Source organism: Scaptodrosophila lebanonensis, unplaced genomic scaffold (assembly GCF_003285725.1).
Source record: "Scaptodrosophila lebanonensis strain 11010-0011.00,11010-0021.00 unplaced genomic scaffold, SlebRS2 tig00000080-arrow-pilon, whole genome shotgun sequence".
NCBI classification, from domain to species: domain Eukaryota; kingdom Metazoa; phylum Arthropoda; class Insecta; order Diptera; family Drosophilidae; genus Scaptodrosophila; species Scaptodrosophila lebanonensis.
In genome coordinates, this window is record NW_022060561.1 from 5,631,909 (window position 1) to 5,655,396 (window position 23,488).

General features: G+C 38.0%; 3 protein-coding genes across 4 annotated transcripts; 1 reads left to right on the forward strand and 2 right to left on the reverse strand.

The window, feature by feature from the left end:
• The first annotated feature begins 2,422 nt into the window (after positions 1 to 2,422).
• On the forward strand, positions 2,423 to 5,447 carry LOC115626221 (keratin, type I cytoskeletal 9). 2 transcript variants are annotated; one of them, XM_030521519.1, is made up of 5 exons: positions 2,423 to 2,558; positions 3,056 to 3,068; positions 3,172 to 3,204; positions 3,581 to 5,087; positions 5,154 to 5,447. In XM_030521519.1, exons 1-5 carry the CDS (start codon positions 2,510 to 2,512, stop codon positions 5,304 to 5,306), a joined length of 1,755 nt encoding a protein of 584 aa, XP_030377379.1. In that variant the 5' UTR covers positions 2,423 to 2,509; the 3' UTR covers positions 5,307 to 5,447. The 2 variants fall into 2 exon arrangements, with proteins under 2 accessions (XP_030377379.1, XP_030377380.1); XM_030521520.1 differs by having other exon boundaries at positions 3,175 to 3,204.
• A 1,000-nt stretch (positions 5,448 to 6,447) lies between these two features.
• Positions 6,448 to 10,126, reverse strand: LOC115626228 (protein no-on-transient A). The gene is made up of 4 exons (XM_030521528.1): positions 9,929 to 10,126; positions 7,181 to 7,480; positions 6,990 to 7,124; positions 6,448 to 6,923 (listed from the first exon to the last, which is right to left on the reverse strand). Exons 1-4 carry the CDS (start codon positions 10,017 to 10,019, stop codon positions 6,493 to 6,495), a joined length of 957 nt encoding a protein of 318 aa, XP_030377388.1. The 5' UTR covers positions 10,020 to 10,126; the 3' UTR covers positions 6,448 to 6,492.
• An 11,340-nt stretch (positions 10,127 to 21,466) lies between these two features.
• On the reverse strand, positions 21,467 to 23,478 carry LOC115626108. The gene is made up of 3 exons (XM_030521363.1): positions 23,284 to 23,478; positions 23,081 to 23,229; positions 21,467 to 21,563 (listed from the first exon to the last, which is right to left on the reverse strand). Exons 1-3 carry the CDS (start codon positions 23,476 to 23,478, stop codon positions 21,467 to 21,469), a joined length of 441 nt encoding a protein of 146 aa, XP_030377223.1.
• Positions 23,479 to 23,488: the final 10 nt, after the last annotated feature.

Below are 23,488 nucleotides of genomic sequence, written 5' to 3' on the forward strand. Positions count from 1 at the left end.
AATTACGGTTTAACAAAAGGTTTCCAGAATTTGCATTCTCATATTTTAATATAAATAGGTTTTTCATTTGCTGATATTGGAATTGTTAGTATTTAAAATAAAATTGAAGTTGTTTTATGCAGTATATAAAAGGATCAGGATTTCCTTTTCATACTCGTATATATATTTTTAGAAAACTCTCAGATCAGTTTTTCTTCTTAAGTCTATGAAAGCGTACGGACACGGCTATATAGTCCGAATGATATAAAGTAAAAATGATTTGTTTAGTGTGTTTTTTAATCCTCTTTTAGTAAATATGACTTGATTTAAAAATTATATTTTTAATGTCAGTATAGATCAAAAGTGGGAATGTTGATATATGTGTAGTACCTTTATCGAAAAAAAACAGCCTAGTTGAAATGTTTACAAAACAAATAAAATATTAACTCTCTAACGACTTTAACTCTGCATCTAGGTAGCATTCACGTTGTACTAAATAGTAGATTTTAAAAACACATAAGTATAAATGGAATTTTATGTGCTTTTTATTTCATTATTGACTTTAATTTTCAATTTAATAAATTGATTTAATAAAAACTTCAGAAATGCCAATCATGGCACACAATCTCTCGCAATCAGGCAAAGCCCACATATCAGCGGAAGTAGGAAAAATGTTGTTTATTTACACTAGACATTATACATTTTGTTTACAAAACAAGTTCCGATTCCCAGAAATGCAAATATATTTCAAAAAGGTGTGTAAAAAACAAGCAAGTTTTGCAGAATACTTTCCTAAAAAGTGATTTAGCGGATGTGTATATATAGTATGTATATATTATAGTTAGATTCTATTCTATATACGAACAGTATTCCAAGAGCAAGTTCAATGCAAGCATATAATCTTCTAAGTTGATACTTACGCGGCAATATATAATATATGTTCCATAACATATAGAACGAGCAATGCCCTGCACTTGAAATTCGTGAACATGGCAACTATATATAGAGATTTGCTAAACACATACGAGGACGCTGTTCGGAGCAAGGTGCTGATCTATAAAAACAACGGTTATCATCGGGCTTATATACATAATTACTTTCATTTACGGTCGATTGGAATCAATGTCGCATAAAAATTTCTGCACCAATTACGAGACTTCTACAAAACAAAAATATCATTTCGATGATTATATATACGAGTTCATACAAACATATACTTGTATGTGTCGTGATGTATGACTATGACTACACCGCGAAAAAGGAGTCAGATTTCCAAAAAATTGGTCGCTTTTAAAAGATGAAACTAGTTTTCATGTGAAAATAGTATGATTGCTCTACACTTTTCGAAGCTATGCTTAAAATTAAATACAATAACAAACGTTTTTTGGGGGGTTTTAAATTAAATTTGTTTTGAATTGTAAAAACTATCTTGTTTCTAGAAATTAAATTTCTCATTTTATCTTTGATTCTAAGATGAATTTCTATTAAAATTAAATATTTAAAAAAAAATGTCCTTCCTGGAATGACTTCTATCGTCATCAAAAAAAAAAAGAAAAGAAAACTCTGATTTAAATAATCAACCCATATCTCAATATAGCACTTAAGCCATAACCAAATAAATTCCTTTTCATACAAAACAGTCAGCGCCAGTCTGACAACCGGTAAGTTTTCTATTTTGTGGATAAGCATATCGATGCTCCCGTGTTCATTGGAGTGATTCGCTATTGCCGTTTGGATCGGGAATCCATATTTGAAAACAACATCGAAGCAAGCAAGTAACCATCGCCAAAAGAAAAAAAACGGACCAGGATGAGAAAACAGTCAGGACATACTAGTTGAGTTGGTAGGTAGATCTAAGACAGAGAGGAAATTCTGGCATAGACGAGGAAGCCCTTAGTGGCTCATTTAGGCATGAAGTATTCCTGCGGTCGAGAGTCGGCTGTCCTCGGCATGTCCTTACAGCAAAAGGAGTCAAGTTGATAATTGTTCAGGCGGCGTGCGAGTGCCCGAGGCGTATTTGGTGGCGACTTCGAAGCCATTGTAAAATTAGCGACGGCTACTATAAGTGTGGTTAGAAAAGACTAAAATACAGAATATAAGTATATACATACAATTTATTTAAGAGAAAAGTTAAATAAGCATCATTATAGTGGCCTAACCTAAGCTTTCCCAGCCTTCACTCCAGGTGGTTTTATTTAGGCAATATAGAAAAAAGAGAAAGCCAAATCGTTTAGAACACACAAATTGTTTTGAGTGCACGGCTTATCAACATTTAAAAAAATCTCAATGCCATTTTCTAGGTGAATTATTAAGCTTGAACTGCTTGTATTGCAACGCTCTCTATCAGTCGCAGTCTCACTACTTGGTGGACAAATCCACATATCAATATATAATCTGGGGCTTAAAAATCTACAGCGAGCCGAGCTTTCAATTCATTACTCAAAACTCAATCGTGGGCAGTGGACGTCCCCGCAGCTGTTAAAAAAAAAACTTTGTGTTCAATTCAAGAAATCAAGAACACAACTCCGAAATGAAATCACTTTTGGTGCTGGCCCTGTGCCTGGGCGTGGTTTGCGCAGGTAAAAAAATAATTTGATGTGAAATTGAGGTGAAAGTGAAGTGAGGTGCGAAAATATTAAGAGATTTCCAAAAAAGTGTTCTTTGAACATTTCAAAATTTTGTAATAGAAGATGAAACTCAAAATTAATTGTTACGTAAGCTGATTCGTATTTAAATTGATAGGCAAGGTCATATATTATTCAGATTTCATAAGACTATCAACAATATTGAACAAATTGCTTTCTGATCCTTCACAAATCCACAACTCATTCCTCGTCATATTTATTTTACTTTTTTAATTTCGAAATAATTTCCATGTGTTTATTTTACAACGGTGATAAGAATTGAGTTGGTGGCGTAATTTTCTTGCAACGTATTTTCCCTGAATGAACACATTATTTTCCATTTTATATAATGACGTGGGCAATGGGGGGCAACATGTGAGGCGATAAGGTTTTCGAAGCTCTAGACTTATCAGCAAATCTAATGTATTTTCAATTCTGTTGCTCTTTTCCAGATGTTTATAGCAGGTATGTACGTTTTTACAAATTCAGCATTATGTGTGGTATGGAGAGAATAAATTTTCAATTTATTTTTTTATTTTGGTTTCTTTTTTTTTGCCCTCCTGTAAAGCAGAGCCAAACGTAGTTCTGATTTCCATAGCCGGTAAGTGCCATGCGACAATATTGAAAGAAGTCCTATTGCATTTTGTTTTTGGCAAAATTCAACAGTTTTCTCAATTGGCAACATGGTACTACTAACCCAAAACTCTCAAAATTTGCATGCTATTTACGACTAATTATGAACAGATTTGGAGTGGTTCGGATAGGGACTGGGGTTGTGGCTGATAAGTTGCTTAATTGCTTGCATTTTTAATCAACTAGACCTTTAATTCTTTCTTATATAATCAAGCATAAAGCCCTATTTTTGTATTTTTTTTTCTGATTAATAATTAAGCATTTCATCAGCTCCTTGTGGAAATCACTCCATCTCTATAGTTTGAACCACTGTAATATAATATAATATAAAATATTATCTATAGCCACTATGGTGCACATCAGAAAACCGTTGAGGAGGCGCGCAAAAATGCCTACGGAGCCTCTGGTTCTGGTGGTCTTGGCTTTGGTGGTGGCGTCGGCGGTGGCGTCGGCGGTGGTGTCGGCGGTGGTGTCGGCATTGGCAGTGAAGCAAGCCTTGGTGGTGGCGCCTCACTCGGTAATCTGGTCGGCTCCTACGATTCTGTCGGCGCTGTGGACAGTGGTGCCGCCGGCGGCAGTTCCGGTTCCTATGGTGGTAGCAGTGGCTCTTCGTTTGGAGCCAACAATGCTGCCTCTTTTGGATCGAACAGCGCCTTCTCGAGCAACTCGGCCTTCCAGTCCAGCCTGCAGTCTTCGGCCAACTTTGGTGCCTCGACTGCCCACAATGTGGGCAGCAACGTTGAGTTCGCCGATGCGAATAATGCCGGCACTGAGGTGAACTTTGGCGGTGCCAGTGGTACGAGCGCTTCCCTGCTCTCTGGCAATCTGCTTAGTCAACAGGCTCAGAGCACCGGCAGCGTGGGCGGCGGCAGCGGCTTGGAGTACTATCATCATGAGAAGGTTGTGTCTGCCGCACCCCAGCAGGTGGTTAGCTATGTGCCCAGCGGTGGCTCCGAGAAAATCGTCCAGCACACCGAACGCATTGTCGAGAAACAGCAGCCCCAAATCCAGTATGTGCAGGTGCCCTCGGGCGGTTCGGAGCACTACGTCTATCAGAAGAAGGTGACGACCAGCAGTGCTCCTCAGCTCCAGGTGGTGCAGCAACCAGCCAAGCTTACCTACGGCTCCAACTTGGGTTTGACTTCTTCTTTGGGCGTCAACTCGGCTCTGAATCAGAATGTCGGCTTTGGTCAAACCTTTGGCCAGCAATTTGGACAGAGACTTCAGCAGCGGCAACAACAACAACAGCAGCAGCAGCAGTTCGGTGCCCTCAACTTTGGAGCAGCACAGTCTGGAGGCTTGAACTTTGGACAGAGCTCACAGCTTGCTTCCTTCGGTGGTCACCAGTTCTCCAGCAATTCGGAGCTGCAGCAATATATGAGACAAGCCCATGAGGCGGCCAGGCAGCGCGCCCTCCAAAGCCAATCAGCCACTTCCGTTAACTCCGGTGCTAGCCTCGTCAGTGGTAGCCAATACGGAGGTGGCAGTGCCGGTGCCAATCTTGTGGCCGACAACAGCCAACTAAATGGCGGTCTGCTGGGCATCAGTAGCGGTCTTAACTCTGGCTTTTCCAGCTCCTTGAACTCCGCCAGCTCTTTGAATTCGGCCAGCTCTTTGAACTCGGCCAGCTCTTTGAATAGTGGATCGCTCTTGAACGGATCCTTGCTGGGTCAGGGCTCGCTCCTTGGTGGCTCCAATCAACTTAATGCTGGTGCCAATGTTGGCCTAGGCAGCTTGGGTGGTGGTTTATCGAGTGGCCTACAAGGGGGTGCTGGAGGTGCTGGCGGTGCCGGCTCCAACTACCAAACCAAGCAGTGGGAGTCCCAATCCAAGTGGTCGTCGCAATCAGAGGTGGGTTCCTTTATCTAAATTCGACTACAGTTTAAATGCTTATTCTATCTATCGATCTTCCTGCAGTTCGGTCCAGATGGCCAGGTGAAGAACTACAAGGATCTGTCAACGGGTGAGAGTGAGAACTTCAACATCAATGGCAAGCAGTACGGCTATAAGGCTGCCACCGCCTCTGTCGATGATAATGGCCAAGTCGGCACCTACAGCGTTCACTCGTAAGCGACTACGCTCCAACTAGCTACAAATCTCCTTATATACAATTTGTGTTCCATGCCGATTTTCGGTAAACTCTGCTGCCTAAGTGATTGTGTGAGAATAAAATGAAATGTTTAGTTAAATGTTAACCGACACGAAAAATAATTAATTGTTGAATCTAGTTTATGGAATTTTTTAACTTGGTTTCAGCGATCTATTCAATATAAGTTATATATGGTTTATCAGCTGATATCTTCTTCTTCACCCAACTCTGCTACCGACTGTAAGTAATGGTTTTTTTCGACGAAAATTAGCAAGGCAAGAGTGCACCCTTCAACAGACATCCAAGCTAGTTGTGAATTTCTAGTGTCTTAGCAAAAATTGAACCGCCTAACATCATGAATATTTGCGTGCGATGTATTGTTTTGATTTTGGGAATAAATTAGTAAGAAAAGAGCAGTTTGAAGCGCTCTAGGAATACTTATAAAAGTTATATTATTTCTGTGTCGGAAACAATTTATATTGAGCTATAACTGATGACTTGGTGTCAGTCTATCCGTCTTCTTTCCATCAGTATACAACAAATATTGTAAAATCATTTAGCCATGAAAAAGATTTGTTCTTGTTACATCACACATTTGAATGAAGCTTGATATCGTGATCGATTGATTGATACAAGCAAGTGGGGGATAACAAAGATGACTGATCTTGAATTTATGCTGCTAGGTCCGAACATGAATATTAGTGGACCTTGCGGTTCTTCAAAGGTAAGCTTAATTCAACAGAAGATGATGCTTATTGTTATTCACTTGACATTCAAAGAATTGTTACTACAAGTATTGCGGTATATCTAAAATTAAATGGGTGGTTAATTTTTGGAAGCGGCAAAAGAAAATATTGTTGATCTGAAGCATAACAGGCCAGTATCTCAATTGGAGTGAAAAATGTTACCAAAATAGGTTTGAATACATGAACAAGTATATTGCTCTTTGTGAAGAAGATGTTGAAGTCCAAAAGACATTTTTCTTGCCCCATTGTTGGGTTTTATTTTATTTACTTCTACACTCTTCTGACCCCGAAAGCGTTTTGTTTTTGAGCTTCCACTTTATCTTAAAGAGGTGGCTTTCATTATTTATAATTACGGGAAAATGAAAAGATTTTACAGTTGTGTTTTTCCACCAACTTCAATTTATTGCTCAGAACTTAGCCGTCAAGTACTTGGAGATGACGGTGCGCTGCGACATTTACTGCAGCTACAGGCACAATCTGATCTTTGATTGAGGTCTCGACGTCGCCTATAGTCGCAGGGGTTCCAGTTGGGCCTTCGATAGACCTCACTATACTGTGGCAGCGAGCGTTCTGTGGTCCAAATAGGCACATAATGCGTCCAGGTCTCACCGCTGCGATAAACGCTGCCCGTATCGCCACCCGAGTTGTAGAAATGCTGCGGATAGTATTGGGGATAATAGCCACCAGTTCGGCTGCCACCACCACCACTACCTCCACGACCTCCACTATCGTAACCTCTTCGCTCGCTGGAGAAATTCGGATTCCATTGTGATTTGGGATCGTAGGGTTTGCGGGTCTTGTGTTTGGAATCGCTGCCGCCGCGACCCTTGAAAATGGGCACACTGGCGTCCTCTTCAAAAGAAATGAATAAAGTGGCGAAGAATGAAAGTGATGCGGTCCCAGGTCGTGCCTACTTACCCTTCTCGCCCTGCTGCGCTGAGCTTGTCTCGTTTGCCTCCCCCTCGGCGGTAATTTCGAACGTGATGTCCGTATGTATGCCCACACGCTTCTTGTGTTTACCCAAATCCGTAATTTCAACGCTCTCCTTGGATTCTGCTTGCAAGTTAGTCGACTGGTTAGTTGGTTTTGCATTTGCCCCATTTAATTACCTTTCGTTTGCTGTTGTCCATTGCCCGTATCGACGGTTACGCGTACTCCGTGTATCTGCGGCCGATTCCCTCCACCACCTCCGCTGTTTGTCTGTCCATTGCCCAGGCCGCGACCCGTGCCTTGATCGTAGTTGCTGCCACCCTGCCCCTGTCCATGTGTCTGCCCCTGCCCCTGCCCCTGTTGTCCCTGGCCGATTAGCACTGGCACGACCGTCTGGTTGTTGTTGCTATTATTGTTGTTGTTCCTATCCTCCGCGTGCTCATCGAAATCCAGCTTAGAGGACACTTTATTCGCTTGACCTGGTTGTTGTTTTTGTTGTTGCCATCACAGTCAACGTCACCGTCAACGTCAATGTTGTCGTTGTTTGTTTTTGATTTTGCATAGAAATTAGATTTAGCAGAAATTTAATTAAAGTTATGCAAACACTTCAACCTGCTTCAACCGCCGCCAGCATCGCTAATCAGGTGAATTGGAGCGTGTCTGTCATATCCGCAGCTCACATCGCCGCCCGGCATTGCTCCCACCACCTCCGTCCCCCTTCCCCCTTCCCACTACCACCCCCTCTCCCCTCAGGCAAACATACCCTCAAAGTCTGTGTAAGTAGCGCAATTAGCGCACACAAGCTTGTTTATAAATACTTCTCGCAACTGCAGGCGGAATGTGAATTGTGCAGTCGACTGACTCTTGAGTTGGCCACTCGCACTTTGACCGATTTTAATTGATCTCAATATGCAAATTATAAATACATCGAAAGTAGTCGGATCCGAAGGCCTGCTGAGACACAACCGGAGTAGTTGTTGGGGAGGCATCTGCTTTGCGCATAGGCGAGTGGATGCACGGATAGATGAATGGATGGATGGATGAATAGATGAAGGGTTAAATGGCGGGTAGGGGAAAGAATAGAATAGAACAGAATAGTAGACAGAGGAAAGATAAAAGAATAAATGAAACGTTGGATAGCGGAGGGGGTAGAGGAACAGATAGAGGAAATACCGGCTGGATGAACGGAAAGAAGATGGATTGATAGAAGGCGGACAAATGGATCAATAGAAGGAGGGATAGACTTTTGGGAAATAGAATGAGTAGAGTAATGAACGGAGGGACGAACAGAGCAACGAATGGAGGAACGAAAGGAGCGACGAATAGAGCGATGAATAGAGCGACGAATAGAGGATTACAAGAATAGACGATCTGATAGAGGGATACATGGGAGCAGATGGAAGCTGGAATAGAGAGATATAAGGATGACGGGTGGATACTTTCTATTCGATAGAAGAGCAGAAAGATGGATGTAAAGGGATAAGAGCATCAGATACCAAACTGTAGTCCGTCACTTCTATCCACAAATGGATATATATTAAATTTATGGTCTGTTAGGCCTGTCTCTGGGTGTTAGAAATATGGAAAACATTTTAGTAGACATATTAATCAGTTGGTATATAATATAATCAATATTAGAAGTCTACAAAAAAATCCAAAGTTGTCTGCTGAATATAAATGGATATACGAGAGTCAACTAAGCTCAAATTAGAGCCCCAATAATATCATTTTTTAACCGACTTAAAAAAAGAGGAAGTTATCAATTCGTCTGTATTTTTTTATATTTGTTAGCTCAGAACATTCGACTGGGTGAATCGATGTTGATGTTCATTCATTTAATTATATAAACATTACATTTAGGGATTCATCATTAAAAAGGGGGCTTATCCACATCTACTTTTTTTTTATAACTTATGCTTTATATCCAAATCCTCCTTTGATATTAAATGTTGTAATATTTTATCCTTTCTAAAGTAATAAGCTTCTTTTCTTTACGTAATAAGCTTATGTTCCTTCATTCGCTCAGTAAATCCAATTGCTTTTCTTTTGTACTGTTTATGCGATTTTGTTTAGTATAATTTTCTGGTTTTTGTAGAGCTTTGCAGTAATAATTTATAAGTTTCAATAATTGAAATAAGGCTTGAGCATTGTTCGTGTTTTACGACAATTTTTTCCGTTCATTAAATACAGGATAGGGAAAAAGCCTTCATGTGGCGCACTGGAATAAATATTTTACAACTCTGAGTCACGGATTTATTATTTAGAGTGCTAGTTTAGCTTTTTAAGAATTGTTGCTTGAGGAATGCGTTATTTTCACAAACATATGCCCGCAATCACCCGAAACGATTCCAAATTAAAAATTGTCAGCACAAATAACCACTTGGATAAAGGCTGCTTGCTGTAAACAATATTTTCCGAGCAATCTATATCGGTTTTAAGCAAAATTGTTTTCAATACTAATACAAAAACAAGTTTTCTTTAATTTTAGCATGAAAAAAAAACTAATCTAAGCTAATCAACAAGAGTAAGAGAGCCCTTAGAATATTTATAAATTGACATTCTGATATAGGAATCCCCTAATAAGCGTCACTTAACAGCTTTTCAATGGATCTTCATTAAATAGTATTTCAATTTAAAGTGAGAGATGATGACCGTTTCCCAAGCCTGCTACTTCAGTGTTGTTAGGAACTACTAAAAAGTCTAAGTGGCAGCTAACAGGTTTCTGAAAAATCCCCGAATATTGGCCCATTAGGAAAACCCCACCACTTAGTCAGGAGTGCGTGCAAAGATAGCGAATATCTTGAATCTTTCTAATTGAAGAACTGCACGAAATTGATGAACAGCCAGTCATGCAATTGAGTCACAGGCACAATAGGTTTGTGTTTTGTTTCTTAATTAATTAAACTTTAAAAGTACTTTTTTACAACCTTCAACATAATGATGAGACAACAAAATGCAGCACAGAATTGAATAAATGAGCGGCTTGAAAGCAGTTTCGCGAAACATTTCCACGCACATAAAAAGAGTGTGTTTCACTTCTATTTATAGTTAAATTGTATTTCTTAATATTTAAACGTATATTTTTTAGAATTCCTTGGGGGGTTTCGCTGTTAGAAGTTGACTTGAAAAGCGTGTGGCGTGTGCGCACTTGAAAAGCGTCGACGGGCAACTAAAAAACGCAAGCGAAACAAACCAAAACGATTTTAAATATCAACGGAGATTCATTAAAATTAACAGCGGTTAACAGCAACAACAATGAAAAGAAAATTGTTTTTGTTGTGTATTGTTGTTTGTTGTTGTACTGAACGTTTTGAGCTGCGGCGATAACATCTTAACTTGGCCGGCGACTGTGTTTTGTTGTTTGTTGCATTTGCCTCGAATGCAGCAAGTTCTACAATTTACTCGTATTTGTGGCAGCTGAGTGCGTGGGGGCAGCAAATGACGGACGCCCCCAGCCCCCCTCTAATTGCCGCTAATCGCTTTACTAGCATCTTTAGTTATTGTTGTGCTTAGCTTCCGTTCTATCTTCAAGATATTACAATGAACTTTTATCGGCGCTACTGTAGTTAAAAGTTAACTATTTGCTGGCGAGGGTGGTCCTAAAAATGTGGACTTATCAATGCCAATAGAGCAGAACGAACAATGCTTTAGGCAAAATTTTAATAAATTTTAAACTAAATCAAGCTTTTTTATCAACGCAATTAAAAATGTATTTAATTCAGTATTCATCGAATTCCTTCAATACGAAGTAAAAGTTACGAAGATATAAAAAGCAAAAGATTGGTGCAATTAATGTATTATAATATAATATATTATCTTACTGGGAGGCCTTTCAAATTGTGACATAGCCTGCGTTGCATAATCATAACACCTTTCTGGAAATATTTGGAATAATAAATTTATTAGAAAACTATTGTATAAAGAGATTTGTCTTAGCAAAAAAAAAAAAAAAAATAATATATCTTCACAAAGTCGACTAAAAGAACATGCAGATAGTATTATTTTGTCATCGTCTTATTATTATTATTTCCCATGCGCGAGTAAAACACGACTTCACAGTTTGAATACGTGACGCAAAAATAATTCACAAAAAGGATTCAAGAATATTCAAGATTCAAAAATATTCCTAGCACTTTTGTTTTTATGTCAAGCAATATTATTTATTAACAAATTTGTTATTGAACCACAGTAAGGAACTATTTTCATTATATTTCATTTCATTATAATATTATTGACTATATTCATTTACACTTACAAGCTTATTCAAAAGCCTCCCTCCCCCTAGACTATTCACAGATGCTAATCTATTACTAGAAAAGGTGCTTATTAAAAAGTTATATTTACCCTAGCAGTACATTTTTATATATAGTATGTACACGCAACAAAAAATACGATTCTGATATATTGAAGTAATGCCATCTGCTAGAAAAAGATTTAAAAGGACTTCCCAAGAAAGTTGCAGGGCTTACACTTTTCGATATAATAAAAAATACGAAGTAATGCCACCCTCTGGAACAAGATATTGAGTGCAACCCTCGGCGTTGTTGTTAACATTTAAACACTTAATTTTTTGGGCTTTTCATATTGCTCTCACCATTAATCATGGGATGGCGTCGTTGTCTCCGCAATCGTTTGGCATTTGATTCTCGTGGCTATGGCAATTATATCGTAACAATTTTGACAGCACCAGCGATTATCGTGGCTATCGTCGTTATGGCTATTGTCATTAAGTGGAAGCTGCGGCGACATCAACCAAAAGACGTCTGTGTGGTTCTGTTTCTGTTTCTGTTCATGTCTCTGTTGTTATTGTTGTTGTTTTTGTTGTTGTTATCTGCTATTCAAGTTCAAGTTGATGTTTATTGCGCTGCTTTTAGATTTGTGTTTTGGGGGGTTTGATTGAGTCCCATTAGGCAAATGTTTTAGGCAACAAAAAATAACATTTTGCTTATTAGACTTTGTTTAGCTTAGGCTAGGTTTACACAAGCAAACTACTTGTGTGTTGACATAAATATAAATAAATAATTCCTTTGCTATACATTTATTTATTAAATTTGTAAATATTTTAAGTAGGAGTAATTTTTATTATTCGTACCTTACAGTATAGTTTTGTGCGCTGATTTCAAAGGTGATTTTCAGCTTTTAAAAATATGTGAAATACTATTTTCGATTTACTCATTTCTCTGTCAAAATAAAATATTTTTTTTTTTCATCTATTTTTTATTATACGACAAAAAGTATATGTACATATGGATTCGTTTTCCAAAAAGCTACCTTTAATTTGTCAATTGTAACATGGATATAGCTTAAAAGAATAATCACTTTTAATCTCAAATTTGCGATTCTATAACAAATTTTACAACTACACCTATTGCTAAATACTTATTGGATTTATTAGTATAACTTGTAGCTAATATTTTTTGATTCATTTTATATAAGGGCGACTGGCGAAAGTAAATACTAACCAGTTATTTCTGATTGTTAACTTCTGATTGTTAAAGCAGCAAATTGGCAGAAAGTTTTTGAAGTCATTAATGTGTTCTGAAAATATTTAGGATTGGAATAAGAACAACAATAAAAACTTATGTCAAGTAAAAACTGTACTTAAATTAAATTCAATGGAAATATAAAATGCTAGAAATATAAAATCTGGTAATTGCATTTCAAAAATAAATTTACATTCAGCCTAAGTAATAAATATAGAGACATTAAATCGTAGGTGGTTTTAAATTTTAGTAAGTAATGGTGTTTTTTCGATACTATATACTATAATTCCGTACAAAGTATGATAAATATAAATTGTGAGGGCGTATGCGATAATAGGAATAGAATAAATTAAAAAGCAAAGCATTGGAAAAAAAAAAGGTATATAGTACATCAAATCAGTCCAAAACAGGTTGAAAACAGTCAAAAGACAATGTTTTTTGCAAGCATAAAAAAACACACATAGCTGAGACTTGTTTGAAAATATAAAATTATTTTCTTACAAGCTTAAAAAAACATAGCTGAGACTAGTTAGAAAATATACAATTATTTTCTTACAATTTTTACATCTCTAGTGTCTAGTTTTTAATAACCCCACCACTTTTTTAAGTTGATTGTATTTTCTCTTTTTTGTGAAGACATTTATAAAAGTTATTGTAATAATAAATAAATAATAAGCAGCAAAATTAATATAGAGAATAAAATATTTTACGTAACCCCTGAAAAACAATTCTTAGTGCACAAATTGCTTTAATTAGATATATAACCTAAATATTTGCATTAAAAAGGTAAAACTCTTCTTTTTAGTTTTATTTATTTATTTTTGTAATTAATTATCAACCCTTAATTGGTTGATTTATTTGTGGTCCGCAGACTTGTTTTTAGATAAACCAAATGTATTTCCAAGTATATAGATACTCTTATAGTAGATCAGGCAAAGTATAGCATTCGTTAGAAATATTTTTGTTCTAGGCAGCAAAATAACAATTTATTTGATAACACCCTTCCAGCATTTCTGATGTAGTTGTAATATACGTAGTGGCTGTGCATTATTTTCTGCTAATGCCACATTTTCCGCTAAGCTCCAAAGCTGCCGCATTAATGAACTTGTGGGACATTTGTCAAATTGCATAAACTAACCACCACGCGGAGGGCAGGCCGAGGACGAAATGGAAAGAAAGGAAGTGGGTGGTGCTGGGCCCAGCATTGATGACTGGCTTGAAGAATTGCGAGTGAGACACACATGTTGGAATAATAATGTCAGGCCAAATAAATGTATAAGCCATAAATTTCTCCATTTGCTGGCCAAAAGAGTGAGTGCGAGACTGGCCCATTGGGCAATTAATTAGCAATTGCATTTGGTGCTGTCATTACGTGTGATAATTAAAAGGGGGCCACATGAGTTGGTTCGGCGGTCAAGTGGGCAGACATACTACTTGTACATACTATGTATATATGTATACGTGTATCTGTACAAAAGAAATCCTAGCAAATGCCCGGTCATAAATTTGCCTTGGCCCTGTTCGCCCCGCCCCCTTCTGCGCCCATTCAGTTCAACTGCACAAATGCACTTTAATCTCGAATTTATCAAGCGTAATAGTGTTGCGGGCCAAGGGGGGACGACGAGCTCCACCACCACCCTACGGCCGCACACACTCTCGTAATCTGGCGCGGATTAGATGGACACACACACATGGCACACCCCCATATACACGGACAGGGGGGTGGCGGATGATTGCACGTGGTCCTAGGTGGAAACCCATTAAACAGATGGATTTCGTAGTCAACATTTTTAATATACTTGTACTTTTGTTTTAGTTGTTGGTATCGCTGCCATTGTGACGTCCAGCACTGACATCTAGTGCTCGCAAGTGGGCCAGGCCATTGTAGGGCTGGGCTCGTCTCAACTCGGCCTGACTTGGCTAAGCAGTTTCTTAGTCATTTACATAAGGTTTTTCTGCCGGCTTAATTTTCATTGTTTGTATGCATTTATGTTGCAAACGGACGGATGGACGAATGGACGGACGGCTCGCTTCACTGGGAAGTTCAAGTGCGTGCACAGATATACGAAAATACACAGACTTATGTGTACGAGTATGCATAATGCCTGCAAAAACACTTTGGAATTATCTTAAGCAAAGCCGCAAAGATTATGAATAATTTAAAAAAGCTGCATAAGCATAAGCAAATGTTTTCGCAGCACTCTTTCAGGGGTATGCTTTAAAAATAAACACAGATTTTAAATGCATTGCATAATATCAAAGCCTAAGAGACAGTGAACAGTCGATATGAACGCTTTAAGTGCATTTTAAATGTTGTAATCAAAGCTTTTCCAATTTCAATTAATTGTGCGACTTTTAAATTAGTAGATGATCTCAATTCTAACAATTGCTGAGTTTTGTGGAAAGTCGAAAGGAGAGAAAAGCCACCCGATATTGTAGAACAGCAGACACTTTTTCCCGTATTCCCGTTGTTGAACATTGTTTAATAAATGAGTGAATTCAATATATACATTTCATGTAGAGAGTAGAATCATTTAATAATCATATCCAAAATAAATATCACTCCTTCTTAGTAACTCATAGCAAAAAGAAGGGTGTATGTGTGTTATAAAATGTATAATTTTGAAAATTTTTGTAAAAACACCCGTGCGAAGCAGGAGCAGGACGCTAGCGTATTATAACAAGTTATAATACATTAATAATAAGACAAATAGAGCTTTATAACGTTTGTCAAATTTGCACATGCTCAACTATTCTTCAATCCTCCGGGTTGATATTTATTTCTCACCTCCGCGCAGACCACCCAGTAACTGCTTATTCTGCTATTCTCAATAGAAGCACAACGGGAATCCACTATATTTTTCGGATATTTTGGATAATAATAATCCCTCTTCTTCCTGTTTTAAAACTTATCTTTTAAATCTTAAAGTTTATATTTTCAATAGAATATTTGACCGCATTTCTTGAGCTATTACAAAACCAGCAACCTTTAAAAATGTTTGATAGCATTTAGCAACTTTTATCTTCTCAAATTTAAACGATATAATAATACACATTAGACGATATCTGTATGTTTCATAGATTTATTTAAACACACTTTAAAAGCAAGTTACGACAGAAAACAGGTGAAACATCCGTTTTCACAGCAAGAATTACAGAAAGGTGTTATTATTCATCTGTAGGTTGGCAACCAAATCTATAATCTCGACAAGATATGCCCAATATACTGTAGCGGATTCGCTGTTGGATATTTGCTTGCGGCAATAATTTACGGAGTCCTTTCTTTTCCTCATAGCTAACGCAATCGTCGCAGTTGCTATCAGAACCATCCAATTCCCCCTTTTGATGTTCCAAAAATGTATTTAGGTGGTCTATGAAGTTTTGGCAATCGGTGCTGTTGCTTCGTTTTCCTAGACAATAAACAAATTGACTGAGCAGAAAGGAGTTGGCTGTCCCAATAATGAGCAATACGAGAACTAAACACGGTAGCACGAGTACTTGCGTCTTCATTTTGGCGAGAACTGACTGAATATTTTTGTGTAGAGCCGACGAATATAATTGTACCGATAATCGCCCCAACAACAACCGATGCAAATGGTTTTGTAGGAAAACTTTTACTTTTGAATACATTTTGATATATTAATATTTTTCCAAGAAATAAATAAATAATAGATTGCAAATATTCTTAGAAATCCCCATTGTCAAAAGGTCAAAGATTAAGCTATAGCTCTATCTCTAGTATTATATATATAAACATTTTTGTTTAATAAAGACATTTTTAAACTCATAAAAGAACAATAGAATACTGAAACGTAAACATTATCGTTTAGTTTATGGGATTATGGCATGACATTAGAACATATATTATAAATGTACAGTAAGAGTTGCTAATGCGACGAGCGATAATTATAGATTATTCATGACTATAATTCTCGCAATAACTGTTTATTGCTGTTAGCTATTAAGTCTTTAGCTTAGGCTTATACAAAAGTTATCGTATTTTTTAATATTTTTCAGAAGTTGATTTACTTTTCACAAGTTTATTAGAAACTTTAAAAGCTAAAACATAAACTAGAAACTTCTGACCAAGGTTCACAAAATATTTATACTACTAACACTATATTATCTATCCAACTACTTCTAGTTTCATTTTAGAAATTTGTAAATTCATTTCCTAAGTTTCCTACTTTCGAAGTGAATACTTTCGCAATCTTGTTAAAATTTTCAAAGTGTAAACACAAAAAACTGTCATTGCAGAAATAGCTTTTAGCAATCTCTTGCCTTATTTATGCCAAACATTTTGCCTGCAGAATTTTGTAAAATTTACACATTTTGTACATTTTGAACCTACCTATGCAGCCATGAGCCTATCTATTGACAACACACAATCATTTGCACAATCTCAGCCCGAACGAACACACATTAATGTTTATTATATACAATTTGCACAACAAATAGCTCAAAAATTTATGCAGCTACGAACAAAAGGCCAAATGTTATTGCAGGCCCAACAAGCTTCAATTTACAGTTACAAACAAATGCAGATACTGCAGATACAGCTATAGATATAGATAGAACATGTGCAAGGACCACAAGGAACTGAGTATTCACACTGAAAAAAATGTATACTACTACAGTTATATTCCAGATCAGTTTTCAACCATTACATTCCATTTCATTTAGATGCATTCGAATTTTTTAGACAAATATCCATATGATACTTGTATATCTACATTGCGATTTGGAATACTTATACAAATTCTATGCTTTCATAGCCATATATATTTACAATGATAAGTATGATGGATAATATTAAATAGCAACAACAAATTTGGTAATGTTTCTATATCTTATGACTAAGTTTATTATAAGCCTCCATTTATTATGTGAATGTCTTCATAAAGGTTTATCCTATAACTCGTTTTGGCAGCTGTTGGATGCAAATGGTCCTATTCTGGTTATCGAGTTCAAATACATTTATAGAATTTGAATAGACTACAGTTTCCGGTTTTAACGTGTGCTAAAAGATGCTTTAAAGTTTTTGAAAATCTACCGATTTCAATAACAGAATAATGGTTTGAAAATGTAAAGATATCGGTATGCCACAGAAATTATTCAAAAGCAAACTGCCATTTTCAGCCTAAAAATAATATCTAAGTGCCACGGGAAACGAGCTATTTGATTTATGGGAACACTTTTCGAGCATCACAAAGTTTACAAAATATGTAAAAAATAAAAACTTTGAAAATAAATTGAACATGTTCTCACACATGTTATAGCACTATAGACTATAGAGTGGATATTAATTTATTTGTAAATAAAACTGAAACATATATGTTAGTATTTTTAATATTTTTCTTTTTTCAAATTTGTTTTTTAGGATTAAAAAAATGTGAAATAAAGGTTCTGCAAATTGTTTAAGTTCAATATTCAAAATGTTACAGTCAAATTACTGAGTAAGTCATTAACTAATTGGAAATAATATTCAGTTCAAAACATATTACTGTGATATCTGATAAGATACTTTCATTCACAATATTTTTCGATTAAGAAAAATGTCTTTACGAGAAGAAAAAACGTGGCTAAGTGACTAAGGTAATACAGCAACTCACAAAGAGTTTTAAATGTGATGGGATATATATACATACATATGTAAATTTAACAATTTTAATTTCATAATGTTTTTTATTTGTCTGTCTAATTGCAATGTACGAGTTTCAATGTTTTATTTCTTTCTGTGCATATATGTCCTGCTGGCTGCTCCTCGGTTAGTTTACAAACAATTAAAATGGCAAAATCAAAATCGAAATATATAAATTTATGCGTCTAGCTGCCATTGCTTTTCTGCCAGAAACATATTCGTATAGTCGTCGCATTGTACGAGTACTATAGTCAAAAATAAATTGTATGCAGAAAATTTCGGGACGCCCAACGCTCAACTAATGAAATAATGTGGCAGCCGTATTAAATTATGGCCCACTCGGTCTCTGGGGTGCCACTCCCGGCCTGTCCTGTCCTGCCCTGTCCTGTCCTGTCCTGTAGACAATAACTATATTTTCAGCAGCAAGGTGAAGGAAGCGAAAATTTGGATTGCATTGTTGCTGCTTGATTTGCAATCACCCCAACCCCAATTCAAATAACATCCCCCGCGCTTCACCTCTAGCAACATAAAACAACAACAACAACAGGAGCGAAACGACCCCTCATTGACTATTCACACTCATGTTTTTATATACAAGTATGTGTGTATACATATATATGTATATTATTATTTCTTCTTGTGATGCTGTATAAAATTTTTATTATTTGCTCGTTTACGGCTTTAGCGCTTTACTTTGTCGGCGGTGGAAGCAGCGGCAGCGGCAGTGGCAGCGCCGTCTGTTCGTTTTATCGTTTCTCTTGTAGTGCAAAATTATCACAAAACTCATTGAATTTGCTTTTATTGTTGTCGGCTGTGCGTCTGTGCATGCGTTTGTGTGTGTACGTTTGTGTGTTTACGTTTGTGTGTTTACGTTTGTGTGTGTGTGTCTGCCACCCACCCTCGCTGCTGACGCCAGGATTTCGGCAACGGCTGGTGGCGGCGATGTCGTCGTGGTCGTTGACGCTGACGCGGACGCTGACATTGACGTCGACATCGGCAGCGTTGCAGCGGAAGCAAAGAGTGCGGTTGCCTTGCCGTCTTATCGTTTCCCTTGCTGAGTGGCTGTGACTGCGGCTGATGTTATGGCCGGCGCTACACAGAGTACATCGCACAGTGGGCCGTAATGGCTTGTCAATAAATAATTGAGATGCAATTGCTCAACAGACTGCATAATTTATTCCTGTTTGTATGACTAAATTCGAGGATTATGTTGGAGACGTTATTGAATAATCATGTATTTGTTTAGTTTTTTATGCCATGGACCCAATGATTAGATATTTTTTGTGAAAATGTGTGTGCAGTGGATTTAGGAGTTGAGCCCGCTTGACTCTAGCATTCCTTTCTTGTTTTGTTTAGATGGTATTGTAAGGTCATATTGTGCTATTTCTGAACATCTTATATTCATCGACTTGTAAAATAAATGTAAGCAGGCGGTATATAGCTCTTTGAGTGAGTTGACGCGTCGAAAAAATGTAGTTGTCTTAAAAAGTCATAAAGATGAAGTATTCCGTAATAACTATGCAGTTTCAGGCTTATTTCTTTGACTAAAACGTGCATATAATTTTAAATCATAAACAAAGTATGTATTTAAATAATGAGAATGATTATTTTTGAGAATTATACACACGCACATAGACGATTTTATATTACAGTTCAAATGTATATATTTTAAGGCATACTTTTAGGATGCACAATTTATTTAAATTGTACTTATGTTTTCCAATAAACTGATTGCCATTTTGTAAAACTCGAAGTTCGGAACAGTTATATTCAGCGAAACCTCTCTTAAAGAACACCCTTTTTATCCGGACATCCATCTTGGGCGGACACTTTTTGTAGAGCATTCGTTCGATGTACTAAGTACTTAAGTATCCCCTTGAGCGGACACTCCCGTTGGGGAAACAAAAGTTGGACGACGTCGAGTGTCCGGCCAAAATAATTTTCACTGTATATTTAAATATTCTTGGTGTAAATTTAAAATTGTAGCTATTTTTGAAAGCAGCGCTATCTGAGTAAGTATACGGCTCAATACAAATTTGAAATGAGGGAAATGAAACCAGTTGACAACAAATTTGAATGTTTCCAATTTTTAAAAAGATTTTAAGTGCAGAGCATATGTATGTATCTGAGTTTTGGAAAGTCGAATCTTCACAAAAAACATAAAAAAGAGAACGAAAATAGGAATATAGCGACATTGCATTTAATACATTTGCAAAAGTTGATTTCGAGGACAATGTACATGCATGGTTATGTAAAATCTTTAAAAACGTAGGCATTAACATCGAATACATAAAACTGCCAAGGGCTTGAGTTATTATAGAATAAGTTTATTTAGAACAAAACATGTTCGCTGCTTATCTCACTTTTTTTCGCAGTTCCATACCACGGTGCATGCACTGTTTTGCTGCCTCCTGCAACTTCAACACATACAGTTAGTCATAAAGAAGAAAAAATCTTTGGTTTAAGGCTCTTGAAAATGCGGTGCTGCCACTGTCGGCGACCTCATCATCCACATCCTCATTGTCGCGTCCTGCTCGTCCTTGTGCCTTTGTTGGGTGGCTGCGGCTTGTTGACCACCCGCCCAGACTCCCCTGCACTTAGCAGACAATGAGGCATGTTGCTAAGGCTGAGGGTGAGGCCGAGGACGAGGGTGCGAGTGCGGGCGACTGTTAGGGTAGGGGTGGCATGGGTGGCAGTGTCGAGCCGCTTGTGGTTTTTGGACCGTCTGCACGTCGGCTGCATCTGTCGCATGCCGGAACTAAACGCCACATACAGTCATCCCGGGAACCAACCCCTAGAGCGGATGCAGCAACGAGCTGATAATGATGGGCGCTGGCTGCGATTATGATGGGTTTGATAGAGACGAGTACGACAACGTCAGAGACAGGGACGGGGACGGAGACGGGGACAACTCCTCGACTTGACATGCATGATTTAGTGCGAGGATATTACAAGCGGCAACCTGCCCGAGCCTTTCACCACCTGCCCTCCAGGATTGGCGAGCGATTTCGTTTTCATTTCGCAAATTGCAAATAAGTTGTTGCTGCTTTCGATGTCGCCTCGTGCCGTGTGACATTTCTCGCAAATTATGTTTTTGGGCGACCCAACCTAATCCGATTATTGTCTGCACTCGCTGCACTTTTGCATCGGGCTGCCAACATATGGCGGACACACGTAGAGCTGCACTTATTGTGCTTATTGTTGGACCGTGGTTTGTTCGCATACCCCCCGTAATTGGATTTCGATGACTGCAAATTGGTGATAATTTCGATTTGCTGGCGGGCGCGACAGCGCACGTGATTCGCAAATGGCAGCGAAATTTGAACATGTGCGCAGTCTCCTTATTCCTGGTCGGCACCGCGGCCGGAACCAGAACCGGGACTTAGTTGGGCATGGGTCTGAATGTCTAGCCATTGCTGTGTGTTAGTGCATGAGGCTCTGGTTAATGCGCGCAATATTTCGTGGTAATGCCAGCTAAATACATTGTTGGGCACGGGCACTTGAGCGGCCTTGGAGCCAAATTAAATATACAGCATCAAAGCTGGCTCGTCTAGGATAAATGCTTTTAAATGCAAAATAGACAATTCCACAACCTCCAAGCTGCTAGAATTACTCAAAAGGTATGAAGAAGCTTGCCATTATAGGCGAGGATAGGTGTAGAAGCTCAACAAGTTGGGGTTAAGAAAAGCCCTCAAAACAACTTCCTTCCTAATCGCTAAAAATGGCCTCAATCTTCTCGAGTCCCATATACTCTCACTATTAGGGAAGAATAATTGAACTCTTGGAAAAAGCCAAAATTTACTTACTTGTATGAAAGAGGAAGCCTACAACAAAGTGAAGATCTGCTTTCAGGCAGACCTATCGTATCAACTTTATCTAGAAATAACTAAATGCAAAACCACAGTTCAGTTAATAGGTATTACCAATGATAACAAACTTTCCGGCGCTTTCAGCAGTTTCTTCTAAGAATACATAATGTGCAAGAGGTGCGGCCAATTAAAGTGTTTTCACTTATTAGTAGTGCTAGAAAGTGACAATTTTCATAGTTAAGTTCTGCTGTATCTTAATTGACAAACGGCTTCTCTCACTAAGGATTCAGAGCTACCTGAACGAGCTACACTTCAAGGAGGACGAACTAATATGGACTTCAGGTGTTGGCACGATGAAAAGCAGTTGGGTGGCACTGGGACCTTCAAAGATAATGACTTATTTCAAATGGCACCGTACACAACCCGATGATGCATGGGGCGTTGAGAATTGCTTGTGCATCCAACATGAACGTAATGATTGGTATATGCACGATTTGAATTGTCTGAAGGCATATGCCTCGCTATGTGAGGGCAATTGGCACCAAGCAGTATAAAGAATGTGGACGAATTGAAAAGTGATCGAAATACATATATTTTAAGCTGGTTTAAGCAAAATAATTATACGGGTATATTTTATTTTGGTTTCTCTGAAATCGCTTGATCCGTTTTGGAGTGACAAAAATCTGGGATTTGCTCAACTGCTTAAACAGTTTGATTTCGTATTCCATTGAATTGTAATTTCTCTTTAATTTGTGTATATGTTTAGCCTGAGCTGCAGTTTTTTTGATGCAACTTACTTTGCATTACATTTTCCATGTTAGCACTGGCTTTCATTTTGGGATGTTACCTTGACCAATAAAGAAGCCTCAATAGATTTTTTACGTGTATACCAAGTCAAGTTCGGTGTATTGTTTGCGCTTAAGATGAATCCGCTGCAGAATTTATTTAAAATTATTTTCAAGTGGGTTGCGTTCTTCACATATGTAAGACAATTTTTTGCGACAGACGTAATCGTTCATAAACCAATTCTCACCAATTCTATAAAGGTTTATGCAATTCTCAGTGTCTCGACAGTCTGGTTGACCATCATTCCACTTGGCATATGGTAGGGGCCTAGCCAGACCTAATTGCAACCAGCTGCCTTGCCGCCCGAAACCTCCAATCCAAATCCAATCACCTCGAAAGCCCATGCGCGACAAATACGACTCCAGCTCAAAAAATTCCTGTTCACTGGATATAGTGGTTAGTTGCAAGCCAGCCTGGATGCAGGCGGCATTCGCTTCAAACCAGTTGAGCTGCGAATCAGAGCGGATTATAGTAGCTTCATTAGCTTTAAGTGGCGCACTCACCTTCTCATAGCTCTCGATGTAATAAAATTTGTCTTGCACCTTATGCAAGGCCAGGCTGCAATTTCTGGCTATGATAGAGAACTGAATTTCGCTTTTGATTGCGTCAGCATTGAAGCTTTCCGCGCCTACAGGTGCCGACAGTATCAAGTTGAAGAGCGGCAGTACGAGCCACAGTAAGTTCCTATATTCCGGCATTGCGAAAAAT

Coding starts and splice junctions, on each gene's coding strand:
- LOC115626221 (XM_030521519.1), top strand. CDS start 2,510: ATGAAATCACTTTTGGTGCTGGCCCTGTGCCTGGGCGTGGTTTGCGCA. Junction 3,205..3,580: donor AGTTCTGATTTCCATAGCCG/GTAAGTGCCATG, acceptor TATTATCTATAG/CCACTATGGTGCACATCAGA. Junction 5,088..5,153: donor AGTGGTCGTCGCAATCAGAG/GTGGGTTCCTTT, acceptor ATCTTCCTGCAG/TTCGGTCCAGATGGCCAGGT.
- LOC115626228 (XM_030521528.1), bottom strand. CDS start 10,019: ATGTGCGTGGAAATGTTTCGCGAAACTGCTTTCAAGCCGCTCATTTAT. Junction 7,481..9,928: donor GTCTCATCATTATGTTGAAG/GTTGTAAAAAAG, acceptor AACAACAACCAG/GTCAAGCGAATAAAGTGTCC. Junction 7,125..7,180: donor TGGACAACAGCAAACGAAAG/GTAATTAAATGG, acceptor ACTTGCAAGCAG/AATCCAAGGAGAGCGTTGAA.
- LOC115626108 (XM_030521363.1), bottom strand. CDS start 23,478: ATGCCGGAATATAGGAACTTACTGTGGCTCGTACTGCCGCTCTTCAAC. Junction 23,230..23,283: donor ACATCGAGAGCTATGAGAAG/GTGAGTGCGCCA, acceptor TCTGATTCGCAG/CTCAACTGGTTTGAAGCGAA. Junction 21,564..23,080: donor TGGATTGGAGGTTTCGGGCG/GCAAGGCAGCTG, acceptor CGCATTAACCAG/AGCCTCATGCACTAACACAC.